Source organism: Ochotona curzoniae, unplaced genomic scaffold, assembly GCF_017591425.1.
Source record: "Ochotona curzoniae isolate NIBS_2020 unplaced genomic scaffold, NIBS_Ocur_1.0 contig_430, whole genome shotgun sequence".
NCBI lineage: Eukaryota > Metazoa > Chordata > Mammalia > Lagomorpha > Ochotonidae > Ochotona > Ochotona curzoniae.
In genome coordinates this window covers 1,878,974-1,906,133 of record NW_024466219.1, presented here as the reverse complement: position 1 = coordinate 1,906,133, position 27,160 = coordinate 1,878,974, and the positions used below count along the sequence as shown (strand labels likewise).

The 27,160-nt window shown below is 45.1% G+C and overlaps 1 protein-coding gene across 1 annotated transcript in view; it reads right to left on the bottom strand.

The window, feature by feature from the left end:
• HMCN1 (hemicentin 1) overlaps positions 1–27,160 on the bottom strand; it is a 350,746-nt gene that overhangs the window by 244,738 nt on the left and 78,848 nt on the right. The window contains exons 3-4 of the mRNA XM_040985773.1: positions 14,793–14,951; positions 13,698–13,820 (exon numbers count right to left, since the gene is read on the bottom strand). Of these exons, the coding sequence (XP_040841707.1) occupies positions 13,698–13,820; positions 14,793–14,951 (282 nt within the window). The remainder of the gene's footprint in view (positions 1–13,697; positions 13,821–14,792; positions 14,952–27,160) is intronic.

Here is a 27,160-nt window from a genome sequence, read left to right as displayed (position 1 = left end):
CTCCCTGCTTGTGGCCTGGAAAAGCAGCAAAGGATGGCTCAAAGCCTTGTGACCCTGAGCCCGTGTGGCAGACCCAGAAGCCCCTGGCTCCTGGCTTTGGATCAGCTCAGCTCCAGCCATCACAGCCACTTGGGGAGTAAACCAGTGGATGGGAGATCTTTCTCTCTCTTCTCTTTTCAATGAAAATAAGTAAATCTTTAAAAACAAGAAAATCATATTTTACCAAACACCCATTATTTTGCCACCTGTACACTCTGATTTGGCACAGGCAGGCACTGCTTTCCCTCCATGTGCTTGCATGCTTACAACACGGCACTGCACAGGCCGCTTCCTGCCTCTCACACTACCACACGCTCAGTAACCGAGGCAGTGGGGAGAAAAAGGGCTAAGACACAAGGCATGCCCTGAAGCCCATTTTCAATGATTAAATGTGGCACTAATGAAGAACCGAAGCTTAAGGTCAGGGGGTAAATCTAAGCAATTTAAAATTGACATGTAATGATCCGTGCGCAGCCCACCTTGGGGAAAGACAACTCCAACGCCAGCTACCTCATCCAGGGACAACGTCAGACAGGTCTTCTGCAGACCATTGGGCCAGGGACTCTGCACAGTCCCTCTTGATGGGCAGGCCTCGGAACTCTGCTCCGAGCCCACGAGGGGCACGCAGGAAGCTCCTCGTAGCCCACAGAACCACCAGTGACTCTCTGGCCTCGCTTTGTGAATGGAACACTCATGGAGCCTTTCTCTTTCTGAGCTGTAATTAGTTCCTACTGTAATTAGCTACATAGTCCCTACAAACGTCTGGGTTAAAAATACTGAAGTCAGCATCTTGATTTGAGAACAATTTAAAAATACAGCTCTATAATTCAGTAAGAAATCAGATGCCTTGGCCTGAACACAAAGAAATAATACTGGCAAGAAAAGTGACTTGCAGTATTTCTCTCAGCAACCAAACAGAGAAATGGGAATATGGGCTAATTATCTAATACTTTAAACATCTAAAATATGTTGTAGTAAAATTAATGAAGTAAAATTAATCAAGACTATTAATCTATTAAAAATGAAAACCTGGAGCCTGGTGCAGTAGCCTAGCAACTAAAGTCCTCGCCTTGCAAGCGCCGGGATCCTGCATTGGCGCCAGTCTAATCCCGGCGGCCCGCTTCCCATCCAGCTCCCTGTTTGTGGCCTGGGAAAGCAGTTGAAGACTACTCAAAGCCTTTTGACCCTGCACCCACATGGGAGGCCTGGAAGAAGCTCCTGGTTCCTGGCTTTGGATTGGCTCAGCTCCGGCCATGGCAGCCACTTAAGGAGTGAATCATCAGAGGGAAGATCTTTCTCTCCACTCTTCTCTGTATATCTGACTTGCCAATAAAAATAAGTCTTTTTTAAAAAATGAAATACTTAGATATCAAGCTTTCACTTGAAAAACATCACAATAGATAATTGCATCATCAACAGGGAGAAATGTGTTATTTGTAACTTATTAAAGATATCTGTTACAGAAAACAGTACCTTATATTAACCCAAAGAGGCAATAAAAAATGTTAAGGTACTTCAAGTCACAGGAATTGGCATAAATCTTTCATTGAAAACATCTGCTTGCTTGTTTATTTAATAGGAGGACGGAGGGAAGAAGGATGGGTGGGTGGAAGAAAGGGCAAAAGTTGGAACTCACTAATTAGATCTTTAAGGTAATTGAAAGGATTTTGAGTTCTTTAATTAGACCTTTAGCATAACTGAACGGATTGCGATTTCAGAAAAGATTCCCATGGTAGTAAAATTTATACTAACACATTAGACACACAAAAACTAATTAGAAAACTATTAATAGTATTCGCATTGATGTTTCAACTCCTAGGATACCATAAATTGTAAAATATACCGTGTTTGTCAATTCAAAAGAACAAACATCTTCAACAGATCTGCAACATGCCACTTCCTGCAAATTCCATGTCAGAGTTACTGAACCGTTAAGTAACTTTAAAAGGGGGTCTCTGTTGGGGGGGGTGGGAAAATACTACATCACAGATGCCAAATTCTGCACAGACTAGGAAGGGATTCACCCGGCAAAGGTGCCATGGAGAAGGGGTGAACCCCATGGTGGAAAGGCAAGTGGTAAAAGGCTGGAAGGCCAGGCTCCCCCATGCTGGAGGCTCGAGGCAGAACTGCACAGGCAGCCAAGGCCCCAGCACTGCTTGGAGACAGAGGGAGACAACCCAACTCCAGCTCAGAAGGGAGCATCACAAAATACCTGCTGATTTACTTAGATGGCAAGAGGAAGCCAAATTACTGCAGGACTGAATTCCAACAAAAGCAACTTGGAAACCACTCAGTTGGCAGTAAGGGTCAGTTTCCAGAACAGGGACAAGGTGTGATGGGATTAATATCTGAGGAAGCTTATCTCACTGGACTGGGTGGAGAAGATGAGAAGCAACGAGAGAAGTACTGCAAAAACAGGGTGTGATGTGATGAGACTTGTGCTCTGGGGACAAAGTACATGACAAAAATCTTTCTGCACCATAACTGCATGATACAGTACATTTGTAAGATCAGCTTTGATATGGTAAACTCAATTTTCAAAAAGATACTACAGACTTTTCCTTTTTATTTGATCTGAGTTTACAAATTCAAACATATTTTCTCTACAAATACATTCCGGGCAAATAAGAGATTAATTTAAAAGTCTTAAAACAAACAAAAAATTAAACAAAAAAAAAAGCCTCAACCTTTGCAAAGGAGATTCATCCTAACTTTATCTTCAAATTCCTTAAGGCCTACCATTTCTAGCATCAAAGGAATCTCTCAGCTATTTTTCTATTTCACTGTATATTTTAGGTGTTGACTTTATTTACATTACGCAGGATTATATAAACAGATCACAGAGTATTCACATAATTCGTTTCCTCTCTCCCTTTCTGTTCTCTCTCAACCTGCCCACCATTCTTCTCCCCATTAGTTTTCTTCCAAAAGAACACACACATGTCTGAATCTCCAACTCTTAGAATCTCTATTCTGCTGTTGAAGCCAAAATACCTGGGAAGTGTAATGCTCAACTGAAAGGGGCAAAATCTGTGTGGTCTTCATTGTGGAGCCAGACAGCACCGGCAACCTGCCTTCAGACAGAATCCATTCACCCACGTTGGAAACTTACAAAGGCACATCGGTAATTAGAGTATCTTTCAGGACGGTCACAAAGCTGCGAAGGGACTGTTTTGAAACTGGCATCACCCACATGCCATAGGTTCATTTCCTTATGAAATGCACAGTGTTAGAGGAAACTGGAATCAATTTTTTCCTTAGAAGTTTTACAGATTGTAGGGTAGAAAATGTACTGAAAGTGGATAAAATTAAAGGGGATAGAGCGTTTGGCATGGAATGGGGGGTGGAGAAAAGACCTACGCACTCGTCCAAAGCTTCAGATCCATCTAGTTACAGACATGCACTCGTGGTAGGAATTCTAGTTAACAACGAAGGCAGCAGCCAATGGGCCACACCCTACGAGATCTAACTGAGAGGATTCAATACAGGAACACAGCCCTTCACCAAGTGCCATGCAATGCCATCACAGAGTGGTTTAGGTAGAAGACTTCAGGAGAAGGGGCACAAAAGGCAGAAGGCAGTTCTTAACGGGTCCAACAACAAGAGACCCAGTGTGTGCCCACGCCACACAGTGATTTCAGAAAAGCGGATCAGATTATCCACCGGTCTGCTTCAATTACATCCACGACTCCAAAGAAACACAGCTGCCAGTGCTTGATGATTTTCATACACTACGTAATGGTCTTCGTATGTCTTTGCGCAACTAAACTCTAGCCACTCTTCCCCATATGAATATGCTGGAACAATATCCACCATGTTCTGTATATCTTGGTATTTATAGAGTAACTAAGTAATGTAACTTAATTCTTAAAAATAACGAATAATCTGTTCTAATATACTGAATCCTTAATTCCTTTCATAAAATTTGCTCTGCTGGAATTTCTCTTATAAAACACTAAACCTTGTCCAAGAACAGCATTTCCATTGGTTATTATTAAAAACTTTTCATGAAGACATATTAATGTGACATGACTTTCTAATCATGACTGTTCAACTTTGTAACATTTGCTTATAAATCTTTTACCTAAATAGCCCACTTTGCATGTAATAATTTCTATTTCCTAATCCAAAGCCAGCAGTGTTTACCCTTTCAAAACAAGTGTGATTCTCTAAGTCTTTTTTGTTTTTGCAAAGCAACCAATCCATGACGTGATTAAGCACTGCTCTGACTCCCAAGTACCACACCCTTCACCTCTGCTCCATGTGCCCCATGGGTTGTGCATAAAACATGCTTGGCAGAGTGTCATCTGCTTTCCAAGGCAGAGAACGCATGATGGATTGGCTTAGTGACCTGCTAGAGACACTTTCGAATCCAACATGCTCCATGAGGGAGTTCCGTGCTAGAACTTAATTTCTCACAAATAACTAAAATTGCCGGGCAAGACACAGAAAACTGTTCAGACACGACCCAGCAGAGAAGCACGGAGCCGTTATCCTGCATGGATGAGGGACAGACAACACAGGTCCGAGCTGCCACACCACAGGGACTGGTGCTGAGGATGCTGAGGAGCCAGCACAGCCCCACAGAGGGAAGACGAAGCCTTGCAGGAGCTGCACGCTGTGCAGGCACGGCCAACCCCACAAGGCCCAGAAGGCAGCGCTCCTGGAAAAGCAAAGCACAGCGCTAAGAGGTTTGTAGGGATCCCGCAGGTCCAGCAATTACGTGAGCCGCAGGGAGAAGCTGTGTGGGCTTTCACTTGGTGAGATTAGTGAAGGACAGGCAAGAGCCTCACTATAAGCAGAAACAAGTTTACTCTAGAATTAATGTATTTTTTTTATTCTACAAAAGCTTTAAAAAAAGCTTCAGCAAAACAAGAAATCAATCAAGCCCACAAGCAGCTTACCTCCCTGTCAGTTACAGCAAGCAGGGGTTGAGGACCGGCACCCACAGTTAGAAAGTCCACAAAGTCACCAAGTTGGTGTGGCCCGCCGCAGTAACCACAGATAGCCCTCAAAATCCAATGCACTGGAGCTGACGTGGTAGAAGCAGCTCCTGGCTCCCGCACCGGACTGGCCTGCCTCTGGATGATGCAACTATCTAAGGAATGAAGCAGCAGATAAAACAAGCTCTCTCTCTAACTCTGCCTTTCAAGTAAAATAGTTAATTTAAAAAATAAATAGACTACTGATGGGCCTGGCACAGCAGCCTAGCAGCTAAAGTCTTTACCATGCACACTCCAGGATCCTGCATGGGCACCGGTTCTAATCCCATCGGCCCCGCTTCTCATCCAGCTCCCTGCCTGTGCCCTGGGGAAGCAGTCGAGGACAGCCCAAAGCCTTGGTACCCTGCACCTGCATGGGAGACCCAGAAGAGACTCTGGGCTCCCGGCTTTGAATCAGTTCAGCTCTGGCCATTGCAACTGCTTGGGAGTGAATCAGCGGACAGAATATCTTCCTCTCTGTCTCTCCTCTCTATGTACCTAACTTTCCAATGGAAAAAAAATCTTTAAAAATAAACAATAAATAGACAATTGAAACAAACTCCAAAGTGACAGAAATTAAATAAACAGTAACCCACATCAATGTTCAATGTCATTGACTTTAGGGTAGGTAAATTAAAACCATAAACACACCTTTGAGAATAACACACTGAATGTTAGCAGGCACCGAGACCAACACACGGCTGGTGGGAACGTGGAATGTAAGATCACTTTGGAAAACAGACTGGCACTTTCTTATAAACTGCAAGAATATATACACTTGTACAAGACCCAACCATTTTACTACCTAAGTATAAACACATGTTCATACAAAGAATCATGCAACAACGTTCGCAGAAGCTTTGTCCAAAACAAACAAACTCTGCAAGCAAGCGCAATGTCCAACAAGGAAAACGGGTAGACAATTTGAGGTATATCCGTGAAGTCAAATGTGCTACACAACAGGGGATGAACGAATGATACATGGATGAATTACTAAAGTATTAAACTTGCTGGAAAAAGCCAAACCCAAAAGCTTCCACTAAATGAAAGTTTAGAAAAGACTAAATTGGTCAAGACACCAAAAATAAGTCAGTACCTAACTGCAGGGATGGGGCAGAACTGAGCGCAGACAGAAAGAGCGGGCGAGGGAGAGAAAGGCCGGGGAGAGCCAGCCCTCCCATCTGCGGGTTCGCAACAGCCCAGGTGGACCAGCCAAGCCAAGAGCCAGCAGCACCCTCTGGCTCTCCCACGTGGCGGGCCGCGGTCCAAGGGCTAGGGCATCCTCACTACCTCCCAGGTGCAACGGCAGAAAGCCAGGCCAGACGCGGGCACTGCAGCACGGGCTACGGGCATCCCAGCTGGCTTTAAGCTGGCTTTAAGTCCTTTTAGAGGACTGCTTTTACGCTCATATCTGCACGTGGGAAAACAGAAATCTCCACATGACTTGTGGTCTGGCAGAAATGAATTCCATACAGTTCCATTTTTCAGTGGCAACTAGCCGTATCGGTGCATTTCGGGCCTTTTGTGGCTGCTGCTGCTGCAATTACTGCCAAGTCAAATCTGACACAGAAGTGAGCGTAGCGAAGAGCAAAAGTGGACGGTTCCAGGGGATGCTGGGGTGTGCGCTACTTGGGAGCCCCAAGGCCTGCCCCATACAAGCTCCATAAAGCCATTTCCATCCACCTGATACTCTTCTGTTATGCATGGAATCATAAACAAAGAGCAACGGCATTGGCCAACAAAGGCAGTGGGTTTCTTATTATTCTGTCAGGTGGGGAACAATGAGCTGGGAACAGTTAGAGCAGCACAAACCAGCGGATGCTGCAACCATCGCCTGTGCCCAGTGCTGCCTGCCAGGTAAGTACTGCCTTTAAAACACCACTAAAACAAAACAAAAACAAACACCAACTTCCGAGGAGTACTGATTGCACCTGGCAAACCTTCAAACACAAAACAAGTGGTTTTCCACACAAGTGCTTGGCTTTTCCACACTTTCAGGCCATACATTTCTAAAAGAGCGCGTTCTCTTGGGAAATTCTGAGTCTCAACTTCCAGGCCCCAGTTCAAACAGGAGGTATAAGATCCGAGTGAGGCGACAAAATACAAGAAGACTTCAGCAAATATTTTTGAAGCTGCAAAAACATTCAGAAAACGTTTTGGGCAGGAGTACAAACTGGCTTTTATTATACAAAAGGTGGCTATTTCTATTCAGTTTGCTTTGGCAACCACACCTGAAAATGAACATTATTCTGTATAATATTACAAAATAAATTCATACACAGCATTTGTCCAAATTCATCATGTCTTAGTCTACATTTCTAATAAAAAGGAGGGTACTATAAGAAAAAAAAAATCAGAACTCAGGAGCCAGGATAAGAATACCTACTGTAACATTTCATTATAAAATACCTGGAACTCAAGACAAGTGTGTATGCCATAAAAGAAATAAAAGATTATCAAATCACACGGGTCCTTTTGCCTGCTCCTCCTGCTCCCCCTGCTCCTCCCTGCTTCTCCTCCCTACTCCTCCCTGCTCCTGCCTGTTCCTCCTCCCTGCTCCTCCTGCTCCTCCTGCTCCTCCTGCTCCTCCTGCTCCTCCCTGCTCCTGCCTGCTCCTCCTGCTCCTCCTGCTCCTCCTGCTCCTGCCTGCTCCTCCTGCTCCTGCCTGCTCCTCCTGCTCCTCCCTGCTCCTGCCTGCTCCTCCTGCTCCTGCCTGCTCCTGCCTGCTCCTCCTGCTCCTCCCTGCTCCTCCCTGCTCCTCCTGCTCCTGCCTGCTCCTCCCTGCTTCTCCTCCCTGCTCCTCCCTGCTCCTCCTGCTCCTGCTCCTCCTGCTCCTGCCTGCTCCTGCCTGCTCCTCCCTGCTCCTGCCTGCTCCTCCTGCTCCTGCCTGCTCCTCCTGCTCCTGCCTGCTCCTCCCTGCTTCTCCTCCCTGCTCCTCCCTGCTCCTCCCTGTTCCTCCTGCTCCTCCTGCTCCTGCCTGCTCCTCCCTGCTCCTCCTGCTCCTGCCTGCTCCTCCCTGCTCCTCCTGCTCCTGCCTGCTCCTCAGCCCTACTGAGCTCCCAGGGAAGTGCTGTGCTCTTCGTTTCTGTCTAGACATGTCTCTGTTCTAATCCAAGCCTTGGTTTCTGCCAAAGACATCAAGTCTTCTCCTTACCTCTTAAAATTGTTATTGCTTTTAAAGTTGCAATCTGTTTCGTTCAGGTGAAAAGTAATTCTATAGTATGATTCCCCAGTAGGTAACTAAAAAAAGAGATTAACAACGGTTATCCTGGGCCAAAGTAGCCCTTTATCAGAAGAAAAATACTACCATGGGGCTGGCACTGGGGCTTAGTAAGCTAGTCCTTGGCCGGAGCACTGCGTCCCATATGGGTGCCAGTTTGAGTCCTGACCACTCTACTGCTCCAGCTCCCCGCCTATGGCCTAGGACAGCGAAGGTGAGTCAGGGCCTCCGGCACCTGCATCCCTCTGGGAGACACAGAGGCAGCTCCTGGCACCTGACTTTGAATCAGCTCACTTCTGGTTGTTGTAGCCATGTGGGGAGTGAATTCGCAGAAGGAAGACCCCTCTCTGTGTCTCTCCTACCTTTTCTCTCTGTAAATCAGCCTCTCGAATAGAAATGAATAAATTTTTAAAAAGACAGACCCTAGCATGTTCTCTCCTTGATGACACAAGTGTAAGGGTAGCATGCTATTGCCCAGGAAAAGCTCGTGGCGCTCTGCCTGCCTTCCTTCCCCGTGTCCTCTGACATCCCCGGCACACGGCTCTACGGTGTGTGTGCTGCGGGCAGGGATGCTTCAGACACGCAGTTACCGAGCCTCTGAAACGCCCAGATTGGAGGATTCTTCATGATGTGAAAGCTTCACAAACTACAAATAGCTCTCAGAACATCACTGTGTAATCTCAAAACTGTGACAGTGCGACCGTTCATCAATCCCTATGTAACAGCATAGGCACAGGGCGCCATTTCACATACACCCACTGGGCCATTCTGTCACAGGCTCGTGCTTTCTGCAAACAACAAGCTTCAAAAGGAATCCTTTAACATTCAGTATATAAAATCCCATGAGACTCCACAGAAATGGCTCTACTGAATCCTACTTTTCTTGGCACTGCTCCATTGCCGTTTCTCACAACCCCAGCTCACAGGAACACGACCTGCAGCCTCGCACAAGCAGCCCTGGGTCTGAATTCTCACACTCCAGCCAAGGGCATGGCTCTTCTCACACGGCAGACGGCGAACACAAGGCCAGCAGGAACAGCCAGCCGCCAGTCTACGAGGTCTTCTGCCACCAGCTGGCCGCCTCTTCCCTGGACTGTCACTTCATTGTCCTGGGTTTCAGTTTATTCCTACACTAGCGAGTTTAACTTCCCTTCCTACTGGGAACTTCTCAGCGTAAAGCATGGAGATGTCTTCTTCACCCCAGAGCCCCTCCTGCAAGACCCCCGACCTCCCACGGCCCGTCCAAAAGCCAGGTTACACGGAGCATCACATTGCCGATTCCCACTCCTCTCCAGGCCCACAGGCTGGACACCAAGGCCACCGTGAGAATGACACCAAAACACACAGTACGGAGCACTGGCCCTACAGGTGCTCCACGAGGGGGGCTCTTTAGTGATGGTGGTACAATTTTTACTCTTAAATAACAAGTCAATTCTTTGCCTTTAAGCTATTTTATTGCTAATTATAATATGAAGATGAAAACAATGATGCATGATGGGAAAGTGGAAATGTTGAAGAATACAGAGAAAAATCTTTGGTAGCTCAGAGTCGTTTCCCCCTTTGTAAAGGTGAGGATCATGGAAGTACTCTCCCTGTTGAGCCCTCTGAAGGTCACAGGCAGGGAGCCTCCAGGCTGGCCCTCCTTTCCTGATCACCCAGCACCAGGACACGGGGTCTCCAGGCTGGCCCTCCCTGCGCGGATCACCCAACACCAGGACACGGGGTCTCCAGGCTGCATCCCTCCCTTCCTGATCACCCAGCACGAGGACACGGGGTCTCCAGGCTGGCCCTCCCTTCCCGGATCACCCAGCACCAGGACACAGGGTCTCCAGGCTGGCCCTCCCTTCCCGGATCACCCAGCACCAGGACACGGGGTCTCCAGGCTGCAGCCCCCACTTCCTGGATCGCCCAGCACCAGGACACGGGGTCTCCAGGCTGGAGCTCCCTTCCACCCCAGAGGAGCTTCCAAATTTTCTTGCACTCTCCCTGCAGTCCCAGGCCCACAGGAAGGAGCTGTCTTTGAGAGCTCAAGGGGATTCTGATAGTTTGCACCAAGCCAGAACCTGAGAGGCCATTCTAAGCCAGGTCTCCATAACTCTCACGCCCCAGTTTTCCATTATAAACAGAGGAGAAGGTAATACTTTCTGGTACGTTCTAAGCCCAACAACCCATGAGGTAGATAGTACCATTAGCCCCCGTCCACAGAAAAGGAAACTTAGTCACAGGAAATTATCAGCCTGAGTGACACGCCCAGTATGTGCTCACGACACAGGACGCTTCTGTGCGTATCCATTCCCTACCCTTCCTCATCAGGCTTCACGCCCCGGGATGTGGACTGCTGTAGTAGGCCCTGGTCTCATGCAGCCTCCAGCTAGAACTGGGTAAACACAGAGCCCCAGCCCAGGGAGCGGAGCAGAGCTCACAGACACGCCTCTGAACACACAGCTTCTACTCGCTGGTCCAGGCCACAGCCGCTGCCGGCTCATCAAGCTGTCACCTGGTGCTGGTCCCCAGCAGAGGGACCTCAGCTGCTAGACGCCTGGTGCTCCCCGCAGCCCTGCCCAGACCATGAGAAGCTGCCACCCCAACTGATCTTTCCCACCCCAACCAATCTTTCCCTTCCCCCTCTGAGCTAACCAATCATTTTCCACTAGGATAATTCCTCATATCCTACCCTTGTCTTAGATAGCATTTGTGAAAATGTTGGCATGTACAAGGATAACAGCAATCTGCCAGGCTGCAATGTGTCCAGAAAAAATGTTTTGGGTGGAGAGAGGAGCTGCTGGAGAACATGAGTAAAGAAAGGTGGGGGGCCCAGCGTGGTGGCCTAGCAGCTAAAAACCTCGCCCTTGAGCGTGTTGGGATCCCATATGGGAGCTGCTTCTAATCCTAGCACTCCACTTCCCATCCAGCTCCGTTTGTGACCCAGGAGGGCAGGCAAGGATGGCCCAGGAGGGCGGTCAAGGACAGCCCAGGGCCTTGCTCCCATGTGGGAGACCTGGAGGAAGTTCCTGACTCTTGGCTTTGGATTGGTACTGCACCGTCAATTGTGGTCACTTGGGGTGTGAATCATCAGACGGAAGACCTTCCTCTGTGTCTCTCCTCCTCCTTGTTTATCTGACTTTGCAATAAAAATAAATAAATCTTTTTTTTAAAAGGTGGGGAACAGGATGGGGAAATCCAAGCCAAGTGAACTACATACACGGCGATGGGTCCTATTGTGTTGGCCTGTGTGACACAGGGACACGGGTGATGGGTCCTATTGTGTTGGCCTGTTTGACACAGGGACACGGGCGATGGGTCCTATTGTGTTAGCCTATGTGACACAGGGACACGAGCCCTGTGGCAACCTGGAGGCTGCAAAGCCAGACTCAACCTCACACCAGCAGCAGCACTAATTAGACCAAGAGATCATCAGCCAGCTCACAAATCAATGAAGGCCTCAGACCCGAATGGCTCTGTTCTTTTTCTGTCTTCGAAGGTGAATTAAGTACATCCTAGAGATGTGTTTTAACTTGTGTTTCCAAACTCTAACACCATATGGTGATTTATAGACTGCTGAAGCCTGGCCAACAGACTTTCCTCACTTTGGCTTCCCTTTTATGTGAAAGAAAGATGAATGGTACCGAGACTGCGCACTTAATCAGCCTTGGGGGGAACAGGAGGAAGGGAGGCTGAGCACCACGTCGGCTCAAGAGCAAGTTATACCAAACGCACTCCTTCAGGTGAAGAGACGGATGTGCTCCTCTAAGAGGGCAAAGCACATGAAATATTTCTTTTGGATAAGATGAAAAAAATCAGCACACGCAGGGCCATCAGTAATTCTTGCGATTATTAAAGGTGTAAATGCCATTAGAGCATCTTTTTCCCCTACAATTTACAAAGTTTATAAGTAGAATTTAGAACTATCAAAAAGGAGAAATAACTAACTCACATATCCAAAATTCTGCAAGTCCAATTTTACCACTATTCATAAAATCTTCCACACGGTGGCTTTCTTTAAGGAGCTAACGGCCTTGCACATTTGGGTATACAATCCCCATACTTTTCTTCAACGTAAGAAAGAAAACCCCCAATCTTCTCCTGGATTCTCCTACTCAAATTGATCTCCCAGCAGCAAGCTGACTGAACAAGTGAATCCAGGGGCTCCTACATATGAGACAAGGGCATTTAATTTAAGCAGCCTCTTAACTGCCAGGCCAAATCCTTGCCTGGAGTGAAAACCTGGTAGCTAAGAGACCTACCAGGCCATTTCGCTGCAGACAAAAATGTGGCATAGACAACGTGCTGCCGCAAGTGAAATCACCTCTTAGGGTTCTGTTATCCCCTACCAGCGAGTTCCTGGGTCCAGTCCTGGCTCACTCAGCTTCCTGGGTGATGGCAGGCAATAGTCCAAACGCTTGGGAAATCAGGATGGCGCCCCCGGCCTCATCCCTGGCTGTTGTGGGGATCTGGGGAGTGAACCAGGGGATCAAAGACCTCTCTCTCCCTCCCTCCCTGTGTCCCTCACTCCATCTCCCTCTCTCTTTCTCTGTTTCTCCTCTGCTGTTACACTGACTTCCCAATAAGTAAACTCTGTAAAAAGACAAAGACAGCTACTCATGAAATCAGCAGAACCTGTAAGATAAAGTGAACATGTCCACCAAATTTGCATTTTGTCCATTCAGAAGTTTATCTTTCTGCTGCTCTGTTCCTAGAAAATGGAATGAGGGCTAAACACACACACAGACAAATGTCACTGTGATTGGGGACAAGGCACAGGAACAAAACGAAGAATGAGTCACACCACTCAGACCCATCTCAAAGGCTCTGCTAGAAAAACATCCAGATTTCCTTACAAGCTCAGTTAGAGTTTATTATTGATAACCATGTACTTACTTAGTCATGGCTTTTAACCTTTACCTCTTTGATACTTATCATTAGAATTTTGCTCAACAACTAACATTCTCATTTTCCTATAGGAAAGTCTCATGTTATCAGCTAAATGAAAGTTACTCATCATCAATATAAAGTAGTTCAAAAATTACAAAAAAATTTTACTCAAACTAAATCCAATTTTAAAACATTTATGTTTATGATTTGTCACAAAAATATAACACAACTTGGAAATTAGTACTAAATAAATCTGTGTTCCCACATAAGTTGAATGCCTTTATTAAACTCAGGCAGTTCTACAATAAATCCTGCTTAGAATTGCTTTTGCCTTTAAGTGTCCAACAGCTGAAGAAGTGGTGCTCCAATTATCTATATGTTGTGATAATCAATAATGGCAATAAAACACAAAGTCATAAAACACAAAATATACAAATAAAGCAAAATGTACCATTGTTTCTGAAACAAAAATACCATTAAACAAAATACCAGAAAACAAAAATACCATTGTTTCTGAAAGAGGAAAAATGTAAATTTTTTTAAATCAAAACTGTCACAATCTGGGTAGGCTTTATGAAACTGACCTCGTTAACTTGTTTCTTGTCTAGGTGGAACACTTGGCCAGAGCTCGTAGAGGCAATTTCTTCATACACTTTATACCCGATGTGACTCCTGTCGTCACAGTCTCCAGTGAGCACAAACACCACCTGGGATGGTCATAACGAGAGCGCGTATCAAGGCATTCCAGAAATCAATACATATTTATTGAGAAGCTCTAGAGTGAACATATTATTTTGGCGAGAGGGACATGAGCACATTGATATTCATATATAGAGTGCCTGGCCACAAACACTGTTTAACAGGAGCTCACACACAGCAGGCTTACTTCACCTTCCACAAGTTTAGGCTACGAGCTGTGGGAGCGCCAGGGAGGCCGTGGCAGTGCCAGCGAGGCCGTGGCAGTGCTGTGTAACACAGCAGCCTCTGTGCTCAGACCCCGTGCGGAAGGATCTTTAGGTTGGCCCCACAGCACGAGGTAAAACAGTCATACTACAAGTCCTGAGCCCAAAGTCGAGGATTGTTGTGCACACCGTTTGATCTCAAGGATCCCAGCCATGGCCACAAGAAGGACAAGCCTAAAGGACCTGCAATCAGAGAAGGGAGCTAAGACACTTCAGAGGAAAAACCAGGGAGCCACAGAGACCCCGGAGAAGCCCAATCCACACTACTCCCCCACATGGCAAAGTGAGGAACGCTAGCCCAGATCACGTGAGGAATTGCTGTTTCAACCAGAGTGTGAGCACGTGTGTTACACAGCTACACCTAACTGACCCAGGCAAGACCCCTCCTGGGAGGCGACAAGGGCAATCCATGCCTCTTGTTTTACAGAGGTAAACATGGCAACGGGCACCATCTTTCTACGGAAGAACCAGCACGCAAACGCCATGTACAACATCACACAAATATTTCACCTGTTTGAATCAAATGGGACAGATGTAGACACGCAGTCGTAAGACCTGTCATTTAAGACGCAGAGAACACCAAGATGCAGGCAGGGCAGCTGGGGGCACTGTCGTCCATCACACAGGGACCAGCTGAGGGCTGTAAGCATTGTCATTTACCACACAAGCAGCGAGTGGACAGGCACCCTCTGACAAGACTTGGGGCTGACATCTCACCTGGGACTGCTTCTGTTGGATGAGCTGCAGCACCTCATGTGTGAGTCGGTAATCCTTGGACCGGGCGTCAGTGAAAACATAGATGAAAGAGCCAGGAAGAGAAATTTCCAAGGCAATTTTGATAGCCCCAATACTCATTTCTGGACAGTCACCTCCACCCTGTTAACAGAGGGGAAAAAAGCACAGTATCTCATCAATGGAAAGCAAAGTGCTGCCACACACCTGCCATAGCAGGGAAGGGGGCGGACTCACCTGTGAACACATCCAGGGCGGGGTCTGGGGCTGGGCCCTCTGCACTCCCCCACCCCCCGTCCTGTACCACTCCTTCCAGCTTCTGCTGGACTCCACATTCTCATTCTCACGCGACTTCAGTCTTCCTACACACCCGTAATTTCTGTGCTGTATTTTCTACTTCAGTAGGCTCAACATAGTTTCAAAAGCAAAATCAGTCCCCATCCCAAAAGAATTCTTATCACATATTTTTCATAATTACATGGACTTGTACCTGAAATTGTCAGCATGCCATATTTATTGCTTTGACTGTTATATTCTGGATTTTAGGATTATATCCCACTTATGTTTCCAGGTCATCACTATTCTTCAAAAACTTCTAAAACTCAGAATTTAGATAATCACTTCATGTGTGAATATTAATGTTCAAATTTTCTTCTAATATTTTATATATATTCAGACATATACACACTCAAATGGTACTTCAAAAATTTCATATAAAATAGAATTGAAAGAGAAGTGTATCTGGGTATCAAAGCAACTGAAATTCATAGTTTTTCATAATACCTGTTTTCCATACGTGAACCAATTCTTTCCTTACAGCACACACAGAATGCACTGGCAAGCAACATGACTTGAGCAATCAGTAATGATGAACGCCCACACAATGCCTAATTCCAAGAAGGGAGTCAAGTATTTTCTCCATCAGGAGCATGTAGAACAAGAGATCAAAGCAGGGTAATGTGGGCTCATCGGAGTTCTCTAGGTTGTAAACACAAGCAACGGACAGCTCCGTCAAAGACCCAGATGGCCTTTGCCATGAAACTCTGGAGACTCCACAAGACTCGCATGGCGCTCCTCCAGGCTCCAGCCTGATTCTGACCCAGACCTCCTGAGCACCACGCGTCTAACTGGGGTGGAAGCACCAAGCACTCTGGAGCCTTGCTGACCCAACGACCTTCTCCAGCACTGGATTCCAATCCAGACTAGCAATCTTAGGACACCATCCACTAACTGGCTTGAACAGAGCATCAACTATTCAATACTGGGTGACGATGGCTCAATGGCTAATTCTTCACATTGCAAGTGCCAAGATCCCATACGGGTGCCCGTTAGTGTCCAAGCTGCTTCACTTCCCATCCAGCTCCCTAACTGTGGCCTGGAAAAGCAGCAGTGGAGAACAGCCCAAAATCTTGGGGACCCTACATTCATGAAGCTCCTGACCTTGGATCGGCTCAGTTCTGGCCATTGCAGCCATTCAAGGAGTGAACCAGTGGATTGCAAATCTTTCTCCCTGTCTCTCCTTCTCTCTGTAAAACTTATCAGTCTTGGCAGTAAAAATAAACACATTTTTAAAAACTACCTTAAAAACATACAATCACTTAATATTATGTCACTTTCTCAATTATGAGAGGATAAAAGTTGTAGACACTCAAACTTCACTTTGGAAAGATATCAGCTAAACAATTTTTACATGTGACCAACTCTAACACACATTCTTGGTTACTCAAGAAAAATCATACTTCTGTTACACATTCAAGGGTTTAAACAAAAACACTGACCAGGAATCACATTAGTTTATCTATTCCGTAAGCACTGGTTGAATGACACAAGTCTTTTTTTTGTTGTTGTTTAAAGATTTATTTTTATTATTACAAAGTCAGATATACAGAGAGGAGGAGAGACAGAGGGGAAGATCTTCCATCTGATGATTCACTCCCCAAGTGAGCACAACGGCCGGAGCTGCACCAATCCAAACTCAGGAACCAGGAACCTCTTTCGGGTCTCCCACATGGGTGCAGGGTCCCCCACATGGGTGCAGGGTCCCAAAGCTTTGGGCCATCCTTAACTGATTTCCCAGGCCACAAGCAGGGAGCTGGATGGAAAGTGGAGCTGCCAGGATTAGAACCGGCGCCCACATGGGATCCCGGCGCGTTTAAGGCAAGGACTTTAGCCGCTAGGCCACACCGCCGGGCCCAGTGTTTAGTTTTTAAGCCAAACATTAGAACAGCTAAGAAATCTCCAGGTATGTGTTGGGACTGAGATGGATGGCAGGCCACATAGTGAGTGGAGGACACACTCAGAGCTGCCTGCCTTCCATGTAAATACAAAGAGGACTGGTTCACACCTGGCACGCAGGCCTCCCTGGGCAGGACTGGTTCACACCTGGCACGCAGGCCTCCCTGGGCATCACCCATGAGCAGACTCTGGGGACCACTAGACCACTGCCTCCAGATAACCGCATCCTATTGGAATCCCACCAGAGCAAAGGTCAGCTGAGTGTCACAACTGAATTCTACCCTAAAAAGAGCAGGTCCTGAAGAGAAATTGCTGACTTCATTTAATCATTTTTTAACCAATAAGTTTGGGTTTTTAATTATTATTTTAAGATACAGTTCCATAGGCTCTCAGATTTCTCTTCTTCCCTCCCCAAAATCCTCTCCCCTCTGGTTTCCCCTTTATTATTACAATAATATAGCCCTAAAAGAGTCCATCATTCTGCTATTTAAGTGTATTCTGACATTGTGGGTACAGACAATGGCACAGTCCAGCAACCTGTTGTCAAGGTATATTTAACAGTTTCATTGGGGATCCATCTTTGATTTGAAAGAAGAGATGCATACTGCATTGTATCTTCACATCCAGATATGGTAGCCTCTATTACACAGTTTCTATACATCCCCTTAAGTGAAAAGTCATAAAACAAAACAATAGGAAATTTACAACATGAAGCTAAATAACATGCAACTGAATGATGAATGTGTCACTAAAGAAAGATAATTAAAAACCCCCTTGAAGGGAATGATTCTACTATATGACCTGCGTGTCACTGAAGTAACAAGAAAAAAACTTTGAACAAAATAAAAGCAAAAATATCTAAACCCATGAGATGTTTCATAAACACTATTCAAAGAGAGATTTACAACATCAAGTACTTACAAAAAATAAAACTATTTCAAATAAATGATCTAATAATGCAGCTCAAGGACTTGTAATCTGCTAACCAGAATAGCAATGACCAAGAGCAAAACAAGAGACAGAGGCCAAACAAATATCACTAATATCTCCCCCACAAAGAAGCAAAAGCCTGAGGAAGATATCAAGAAAATGGGGCAGAAAGAATCTTAAAAGCTTGTTACAAAGCTTCTTAATACAGGAGCCCAAGGAATTTAACGAATATGTCACACAGGAAATAGCAACACTGAAATAAATCAAGCTAAAATATTAAAAATGAAAGACACAATGGAGTTAATTGAAAATTCAGTGGAAAGCCTCAATAACAGAATGAGCAAGGCAGAACAAAGAATCTCAGAATTGGAAGATGTTTGCTTCATCAAAGAGGAAACATTCAAAAAGCTGGAAGAGGAACTGAGTCAAACTAAGAAAAGTATTCAAACATTAAAGGGCACTTTTAAAAGGCCAAATACAAGAATTACGGGAGCTCTAGCAAGGCACAGAAAGAGAAGTTGTATTTAACATGTATTCAATGAAATAATAAAGGAAAACTTCCTTAATCTGGAGAAATAATTAGGAAACAAAATGCAGGAAGGGAACACAACTCCCAATAGAGTTGACTAATGACGACCTTGGCCACGACACATGATAATCGAGCTCTCTTCAGGTGGATGCAGGGAAAAGATCTTTAAACACGCACATGAAAAAGAAAACACCAATGAACATATAGAGGAACCCTATCAGACTCACAGGCCAGAAGAGAATGCAATGACATGTTCCAGATTCTAAGGGGAAACAAATGCCAGCCCAGAATAACTTACCCAACAAAGCTTTCCTTTGTCTTTGAAAATGAAATAAAATTCTTCCATAGTAAAGAAAATCTCAAATAATTCACCTCTCCCATTTAACAATGTTCTCTTAACAGAGAAAAGGAATAGCACTTCCCCAAATCAAAGGCCAATGTGGAGACCACCCCAATAGAAATGACAAAAGTAGATTAAATTAAAACGAACAAGCCATTACAAAACTGACAGGACCAAATTACTACACCGTGGTATTAACCCTAAATTTAAATGGCCTAAACTCATCAATCAAGCATCACAGGTTAGCGGGCTGGGTCAAACAACAAAACCCATCTATCTTTGCCTACTGAAGACACATCTTGTCAACAAAGACACACAGAAATTGCAAGTGAAAGGATGGAAAAAGATATTCCAGATCAATGAAAAAGAAAAACACACTGGTATAGCCAATGTTACATCAGATAATAGAGACTTTGATGTGAATATTTAAAGAGATGCTGCTGATCAAAGGATCTACCCAGCAAGAAGAGATTACTAGCTTTTTTTTATCATTATTTTTCATTTTTTTCATTTTTAATTTTACTTGTTTTTTTTTTGCTAGTCTAAAACTTTTGTTCATCTTAAAAAAAACGGCTCCTTCTTGCTGAACTCTGTAGTTTTTTAGCTTCAATTTCATTTATTTTTGCTGTGATTTTTATCAATCCAATAACTTTGAATACAGTAACTTGAACCCACATATGGATAGCATTCTCAGGGTCTGTAACTGCCTCCTCCCTCTCCTGAGACACAGAGCTCGGGATCACAGCACCCACAGGACAGGCTGGGGTGAGCGGAAGCGGCTCGCACAGACACAATCAGACCACAGGCTGCACTGGTATTTCTTTAGCTTTAGTTCTTTGATTTTTGTGGAGAAACTCAAAGAAACCCAAAAAAATGAAAAATATCAAGTAAAATTGAGATATTTTAGCATTTCATGTGTCAGAAGCCTGTCCTGAATCTGCACAATATCCCTTAGGAGGGACTTGCTTAATTCATCTTTTCCAGTCACAAAAATGAGAGCATTCTTGATAACAAAAACCTCCCATGAATTTCATATCCATCAACTATTATATACTACTTACAATTTGTTCTAAGGGACATATCTTTTCCTAGAACAGTGTCTTAAAATTGCTACCTTTCTGCTTATACGGTAAAGCCACCTGTCTAAATGGGTTCTGACAAGATAAATCTGTTCTTTTTCCAGAAAGCTAAACTGGCATATCCTTACAAATGCTCTTGAATGTCTGAGTAAATTCTAATAATTTTTAAAAAGAATTATCTATTTATTTGACAGGTAGAGTTACAAAAGGAGGGGAAGCGTGGGAGAGAGGGTGAGGGGAGGGAGAGGGGGAAGAATGGATGAATGACGACAGAGAAAGACAGAGGAAAGAGGAAAACGGAGATGTCTTCCATCCACTGATTCACTCTCACAATGGCCCTGAGGCCACCGCTGACCAAAGCCCAAGCCAGGAGCTTCTTCCGAGTGTCTTACGTAAGCAGCAGGGTCCCTCACTCACTGCCTTCCCAGGAGTATCAACAGGGAACTGCACTGGAAGCAAAGCAGGCCACTCCCTAAACGGTGATCACATGGGATGCCCTACCTGCTGCCTCACAGCACCAGCCCCTGGCTTTCTAGCGACTTTAAATCATAACAATTAGGATGATCTGTAAGAAAGATGCTTTAGATCTACACTAAATTACTAACTACCAGCTAGTCCTGGGTGGCTATTGAGCATGTGAAATATTGCTGACACACACATGCACACATATACAAAAACCGGATTTTAAAATTTCACCTTACTTAGCTGAAAGTAGAAAAAAGAGCAGTGCTAAGGTTTTATATTTATGGCATTTTGGAATGACAGCACGGTATCTATACTGAGGCATTATTAGAACTTTAGCTGCTTTTTAGAAGTTACATAAGTGAGTCACAAGATTACACTGTTGAACAGCACTACGCTAGAATTATACATCTGAGTTAGTTATGTAGACTGCTCACTACAAGGCTGCTTCTTTGGTCTAAAAACGTTTTTGTTTTAGTTTTATTTGAGAAGTAAAGAATCATACACAGAGCTCTTATCCAATGGGTCACTGCTCCAATGTCCACAGCCAGGACTGGGCCAGGCAGGAGCCAGAGGCTGCAACCAGACCAGGTTTCCCACACAGGTAGCAGGAATTCGACCACTTCAGTCATCACCAAGTACTTCTCAGGGCGCTCCTCAGGAAGAAGCCAGAAGCAGAAGCAGGGCTGGACCACGAAGCCACTCTCTGATGTGGAAGGCAGGCACCCCAGGCGGCAACAACTACTTGGACAAACGCCACTTACGATGCTTGGTGAGCTTCGCTTCTTGAAAGAAATAGAGGCAAAATCCACATTGCTTTAATTTTAAAATGTGCAGAATCCAGATATAACTTATGCAAAAACACATGAGGCACTGACTGTCTATGTTCTTAGACAGCTAAGTAAATTGTATCCACAATATACATGGATGCACACCGCGCCTGTCCAATCGGCTCATCTTCCAGGGCGGCTGGGGCACCCTGACAATCGGCTCATCTTCCAGGGCGGCTGGGGCACCCTGACACCCCGGCTACGACTACCCGTTTACACAGTAGGCTGCCTTGCTCAGCCTCAGACGTGTGCAGGAGTTTAAGACTGGAATAAAGTTAAATGTGACTGAGGTCCACTTCCAAACTTTAGAAAGCAGCTAAGCAGTGTGTGTTTTCACATGGATACTAAATGGAGGGAGAGTGTGACAGCCGTCTGCAAAACGTGATGCAGCGATCCGAGCAGGGGAGCTCGGCTTTCATAAAAACCTCAGGGCAACAGCGGTTGTTATTTAATACCTGCTGAAGCATTTACTTAGTGGAGGGTTAAGCCTGTGATTATGAAGGAAACTGAAAGTAGAACAATGCAGAAATTAAAAGAAAAAGAGGAAGGAGCAAAGATGGGGTCGGATGGGAAGTTTCACGCGCTAAAACTACGCACGTGAGACACATGAAACAGGCTCCACATTCCCAAAGGGTCTCCGGCCTCGGTGTTCTTACCGAGCACGAGGTGTATTAATTCCCTGGACTCCTTTGCCGAGCCAAGCGCTGGACAGCACTGTCACACGCAGCGTGACACCCGCTCTTCCCAGCCGATGCGGTAAGGTCATTCTGATGTATCTACTGACAGAGCACTAACTCTTGAAAACCCTTCTCGGGGTTACACAAGTAGTAAGTCAGGGTGAGGAACCTGAAGTCAAGACGCCTTGCCCGAGCGCTGAGGCCTGTCCCGCCAAGCCACCCTGAGGACCTTGCTTTGGAATGAAGGAAACACCAGGCTTCTGGACAGCCGCGGACAAGTGTCCATCCCATCCTGTCTCAGTTGCTGAGCTGCACTGCAATTTCTATTTCCTCTCTCAGATCCCAGGATTCCGAAGAACAAGCTAGTCATTCCATCCTTGTTTTGTGAACAAATGTTGAACAAATGAACAGTGGCTAAATGGGTGAGAGAGACTATGCAAAGCACGCTGGGCCCAAGCTGGCCCAGCTCACACCACGGCGTCATTCCAGAGCGAATTCCACAATTCCAAAGTTTTCTTAGTTGGGAAAACCTTGAAATGCACGCATGGATTTTTCGTAAGAATCATTTTAGGTGAACTTTTCAACAGGCCCTGACGTATCTCCCACGTGACACCCCGAGTAACTCGATCTAGCCCAACCCTTCCCTCTGGGTTAACACTTAACAGGTGAAAGAAATCAAACATAGCAATGTAAACACATCTCCTTTCAGCACACAATCACACACACACACAGAGAAATGGGAGGAGAAGGAAGACCGGACTACACAATGCACCAAATCAGAAAATCCCTGGATTAGGCATTAGTCAGTATCAGACTTATTTGTGTTTTTATTTGAACTCTGAAACACAACTAGCAGGTATCAGTCGGTCCACTCTCAGTGTTTCTGGTATAATCTTATCTTCATATCTGTGCTGGTATCTATAATTCAGTAAATTCTCAAAGACACTTGAGGAGGAAAGATGTGAACTGAAAAGGCAAACAAAATTTTTTTAAAAAAATAAACATGTGATTCTTCATAGTAAATGTGGTTTCTGGAATGCAAAAGAAGAAATTCTAACCTTCACCCTCAGCATTGCAGTGATAATTAGGTTGAAAACACGAATTCCTAGACAGCAAGATTAAGGATGATTAGAACTCCTATCAGTAAGGGAAGTAATAAAACACAGACTGTCACATTATCTTTTCTAAATGCAAGCCTGTGTGGGAGCAGGGCTGGAATAAACTGAACCTTTAATTCTGAGGAGCTGGGGAGAAACGAGAACCCTGTCCTGAACTCAGTGGGAAAATGTCCGTCAGACGCAGATACAGGACCGGGAACGCCAGCCTCGCAGCAGGCACCGCTCCCTGCCACATGATTCGCCCTCCACTGACCCCACTTCCGTTTCGCTCGTTTCCAATGAACTTGCCCTGACATCAGGTTCCCAGACACATCAAACTCCTAACAATCAAAGAAACTTGTCTCTACCAAGCTTTTGCTCAAGTATAATTTGCCCTCAACATGCAACAGTTACGTATGCAATTCTGTTTTCTCTCTCAGAACAGTTTCCCAATTTATGACCAAGGAAATGTCAACGTCATGTAGAAACTATTCTACATTACACTGTCTGTTATTTAGTGCTGTCTTCCAAGCATAAAGCAAATGAGGATGGCGGAGAGCGCACCAGTGGGGGTCCCAAGCCTCAACCCTAAGATGTCACAGCCCACCACGCTGCCCGCTGTGACATAGGGGTCACCGGACACACACAGGGCGAAGGGGGAGCTCTGTATGCTTGGAATAGTGAAGCACTAATGTTCACTAATGTTTAAGAGATACATTCATTTTGCTGAGGAAAGATCGGCCCAGAATTCATAACCGAATTCTTTACTTTCCTACTATGAAGTAAAAATAAGGAAAAAAATTATATTGTTAATCTGGTTCAGTAATCAGTTAATCTGGTTAGTAAGGCTTTAAGGAAGGTGCTTAAACCAATATTTAGAAGGAAAGCAGCAAAACAAAGAAACTGACTTTAGCACTCAGCATCCTGTTCTGATACCAGTCTCGCCTCTTGCCAGTCTGGTGACCTGAGATGTGTTCCCTACCATCTCCATTTTGTTTTCTTGCTTGCTAACAGCAATGATACGGAGACAATGACATTAACACACAAGACATTTACAAGGCATTTGTCCCATGACAACTGCACACCTCACAAATGCCACAACATTTCAGGAGTATTTCCCTTTGAAGAGCTTACGCTGCTCGAGGCAGGCATCGCAGGAGCTAACACTTACCAGCTCGTACTCGGACCGGACAATGCAGTGTTCTGGAAGCAATCTCACGGACTGAGTACACTCCTTACACACTTTTTTCCCTAATTTAAATACAGACCAGTCTTTTAAACTGACATTTGTGTGGCAACTGCATACTGAGAATACTTCAGTGAGACAAAAACTGCTTTTGGAAGCTGAATCACAACTAATACCAAAGTGGAAAATCAAATCTTGGTAATTGGACAGTGTATCGACATCTATGTTTAGAATGCTTTTTCTTTTCTTCTTTAAAACTGTGCTTACTGAGTTTGTTTGAAATAGAGACTGCCCCCATCCACTGGTCACTTCTCCACTGCCCAGAACAGCAGCATCTCGGCCCTGAAAGGGCCAGGAGCTCAGCACAGCACTCCCACACTGATGGTGAGCATGCCTCTCGGAGTGCATATAGGCAGGAAGCTGGACTGGAAGCAGAGCCAGGGCTGGACATCAGGGGCGTATGTCCTGAACATGCACCTGACCAAGTAAAGCTTTGCTCCTAATTTATTTATTTCACTATTTAACTGCTTCAGTTTTTTTCATAATTTATAGTTTACGCTTTAATTCCTATGGAAGAATTCTCTATAAATCCAGAAAGACAAAAAGCATCCTTTCACATAGTAGTATGATTTATAATATCAGAATTCAAAGCATATTCAAATTGGCCCAGTAAATTCTTCTTCTAAATCCGCACTACCTTGTCTCTCCCTTGTCAGCTGTCTGCCTATCTGAGCGTGGAACTGCACATGTGCCTAGGCGGAGACCTGCCTTCCGCAGCAGGCATGGTTCCCTCGGCCCCGCCTGCCGCTGCCCAAGCACACATTCTCCCACCGCACACGGCAATGACTGGGCCTCGTTCCCGCCTTCTGCGCACCTCCATCTGATCAGCAAACTTCTTCCACACAGCTCAACTCTTCCTCCTTTTTCTTAAAGTCCTTTTATTATTACAAGCCTTCCCAAAATTAAATCATGTAAGAAGTTTCAGTGTGGGGACCAACCATATCTACAAAAGTTAGAACTGCAATTCCACTATTACAAAAATATCTTAGTGGAATTTTTTACATATCAAACATATGATTAATATGCTTTTTGTTCTTTAAAACATTTAAGAGGCTTGAAAGCATATCATTGCCAACACCATTTTATAAAACTCCACCAGCTTATAGTTCCTTACAAAGAATGTGACCCAAGACAGGACTTTGCACAGCGTATTTACAAGGATATTAATTTCCCAGGGCTCCATGTGACCTGAACACCACTGGTCATCATTTGTCTTCCTTTATTTCCCCCAGAGAGAAAGTTCAGTTGCTTTGCAAGTCACCTCGTTCTAGTCCAGAAAAGGATAAAGGGAAAGGAAATTCATGTGATAAATTCAGTGATCTGAGTTTACTTATTTTGGGGGGTTGTTAACTTTTGCTTGGAAAATTTTAGCTTGCTTTGGCTCCATTAAAAAAATCTCTATGAGAAAACAGCTGAGGCTACTCTGATCTTAATGAATGGTTATCTAATTCACTTCAAGCCAGATTTAACATTTTGGCCTTCAAAATCAATATAAATGTGAAACAGTTTTTAAAGTTTTCTTTTTAAAAATAAATCCAAATTAATTGTAATGGGGCAGCAATCTTTGGAGCTCTTGCTATGGCACCGGAGGAACTAATGAAAGACCCAGAGTTTATGCCACAATGTCTTGAACTTGCAGAACACTTTCTCATACCAATATATGAAAAGTAAAAAACAAAGAACAAAAAACAAAACCTAGTCTTTGGTTTGGTGTTTAGTGCAGCAGTAGCATCGAGTTGTTTCATAGTGCTTACTAAATGAACATGTTCACCATTAAATTAAGAATAATTCACTAAGAACCGTGACAGTGAAAACCTCTCCGGAGTATCCCCAGTGCCTGTGATAGTGCCCAGTGTTGAATGAAGCAAGGAGTAAATATTTTGCTTTCTCCCCGGCCGGTTGCTGTATTTCAGATCCGGTATATAATGAGGTCTACCCAGAGCAGACTCCAGACAAAGAGACTCAGCTTTCACAACATGAGAGAAAGAAGAAAAAAAGATTATTTTCTTGAACAGGGATGGAATTACATGACCGTGTAGACTGCCTGTACCAGATGCTGGGTAGGAAGTTAATGGCTTACAGGTCAAGAGATACATGGAGCAAGCAGGGTGAGGTCATTCCATAAGCAGGGGGCAGGAAGCGAGGAAGTGCCAGTGAGTGGCTGGGCACATGGGGGATGCAGGGATTCACATCCCAGCCACATTTCCAGGAATTCAGCACAGCTGTCTTCCAGCAGAAAGGCAGACTGAGCACAGCAACTTCCTTCCCACAGTCGGTTCTGTGCTCACCACCAGAACTGCCTCACCTCCTCTCCTGCATTCAATTCATTACTTCCTATTAATCTCATTTTTTAAATGATTTGAGAGGCATAGGACAGGGGCAAGGAGACACAGGGAGGTGGGGAGAGAGAGACAGACAAAGAGTGGTGAATTATCTTCCATCCACTGTTTCACTCTGAGTGCCCACAATGGCTATAACTGGGGCAGGATGAATCTAGGCGCCTGGAACTCAATTCAAATCTCCCCCATGGAAGGCAGAAATTCATCTACTTGAGCCAGTACTGCCTCTTCTTAAAGAATGAGTGACACTGGGACTTGAACCATACACCCTGAAAGGGGATGTAGGTGGTCCAGCTGGCATTTTATCCTCTCTGCCCAATGTGCAGCCCTCCTGTGCCAGCTGCAGCCTGGTTCCCACACCCTGCGCTCTGTGCCCAGCGCCCTGCAGTTTCTTTTGCCCTCACAGGAATGAATGAGTTCGAGGTCTCTGGACCTCTGCTCCATTCTCTCCCCTCATCCATCCTCCCGGGGAAGCTCCATCCTTCCCTGGTTGCTGTGTGGTAATGCTGGGGTTCCAGGCTCTTTGTGTCACATCTGCTCACAGGGTTGTGTGGTTGGTCTCACCTCTCTCCCAAGGACCGGAAGCAAT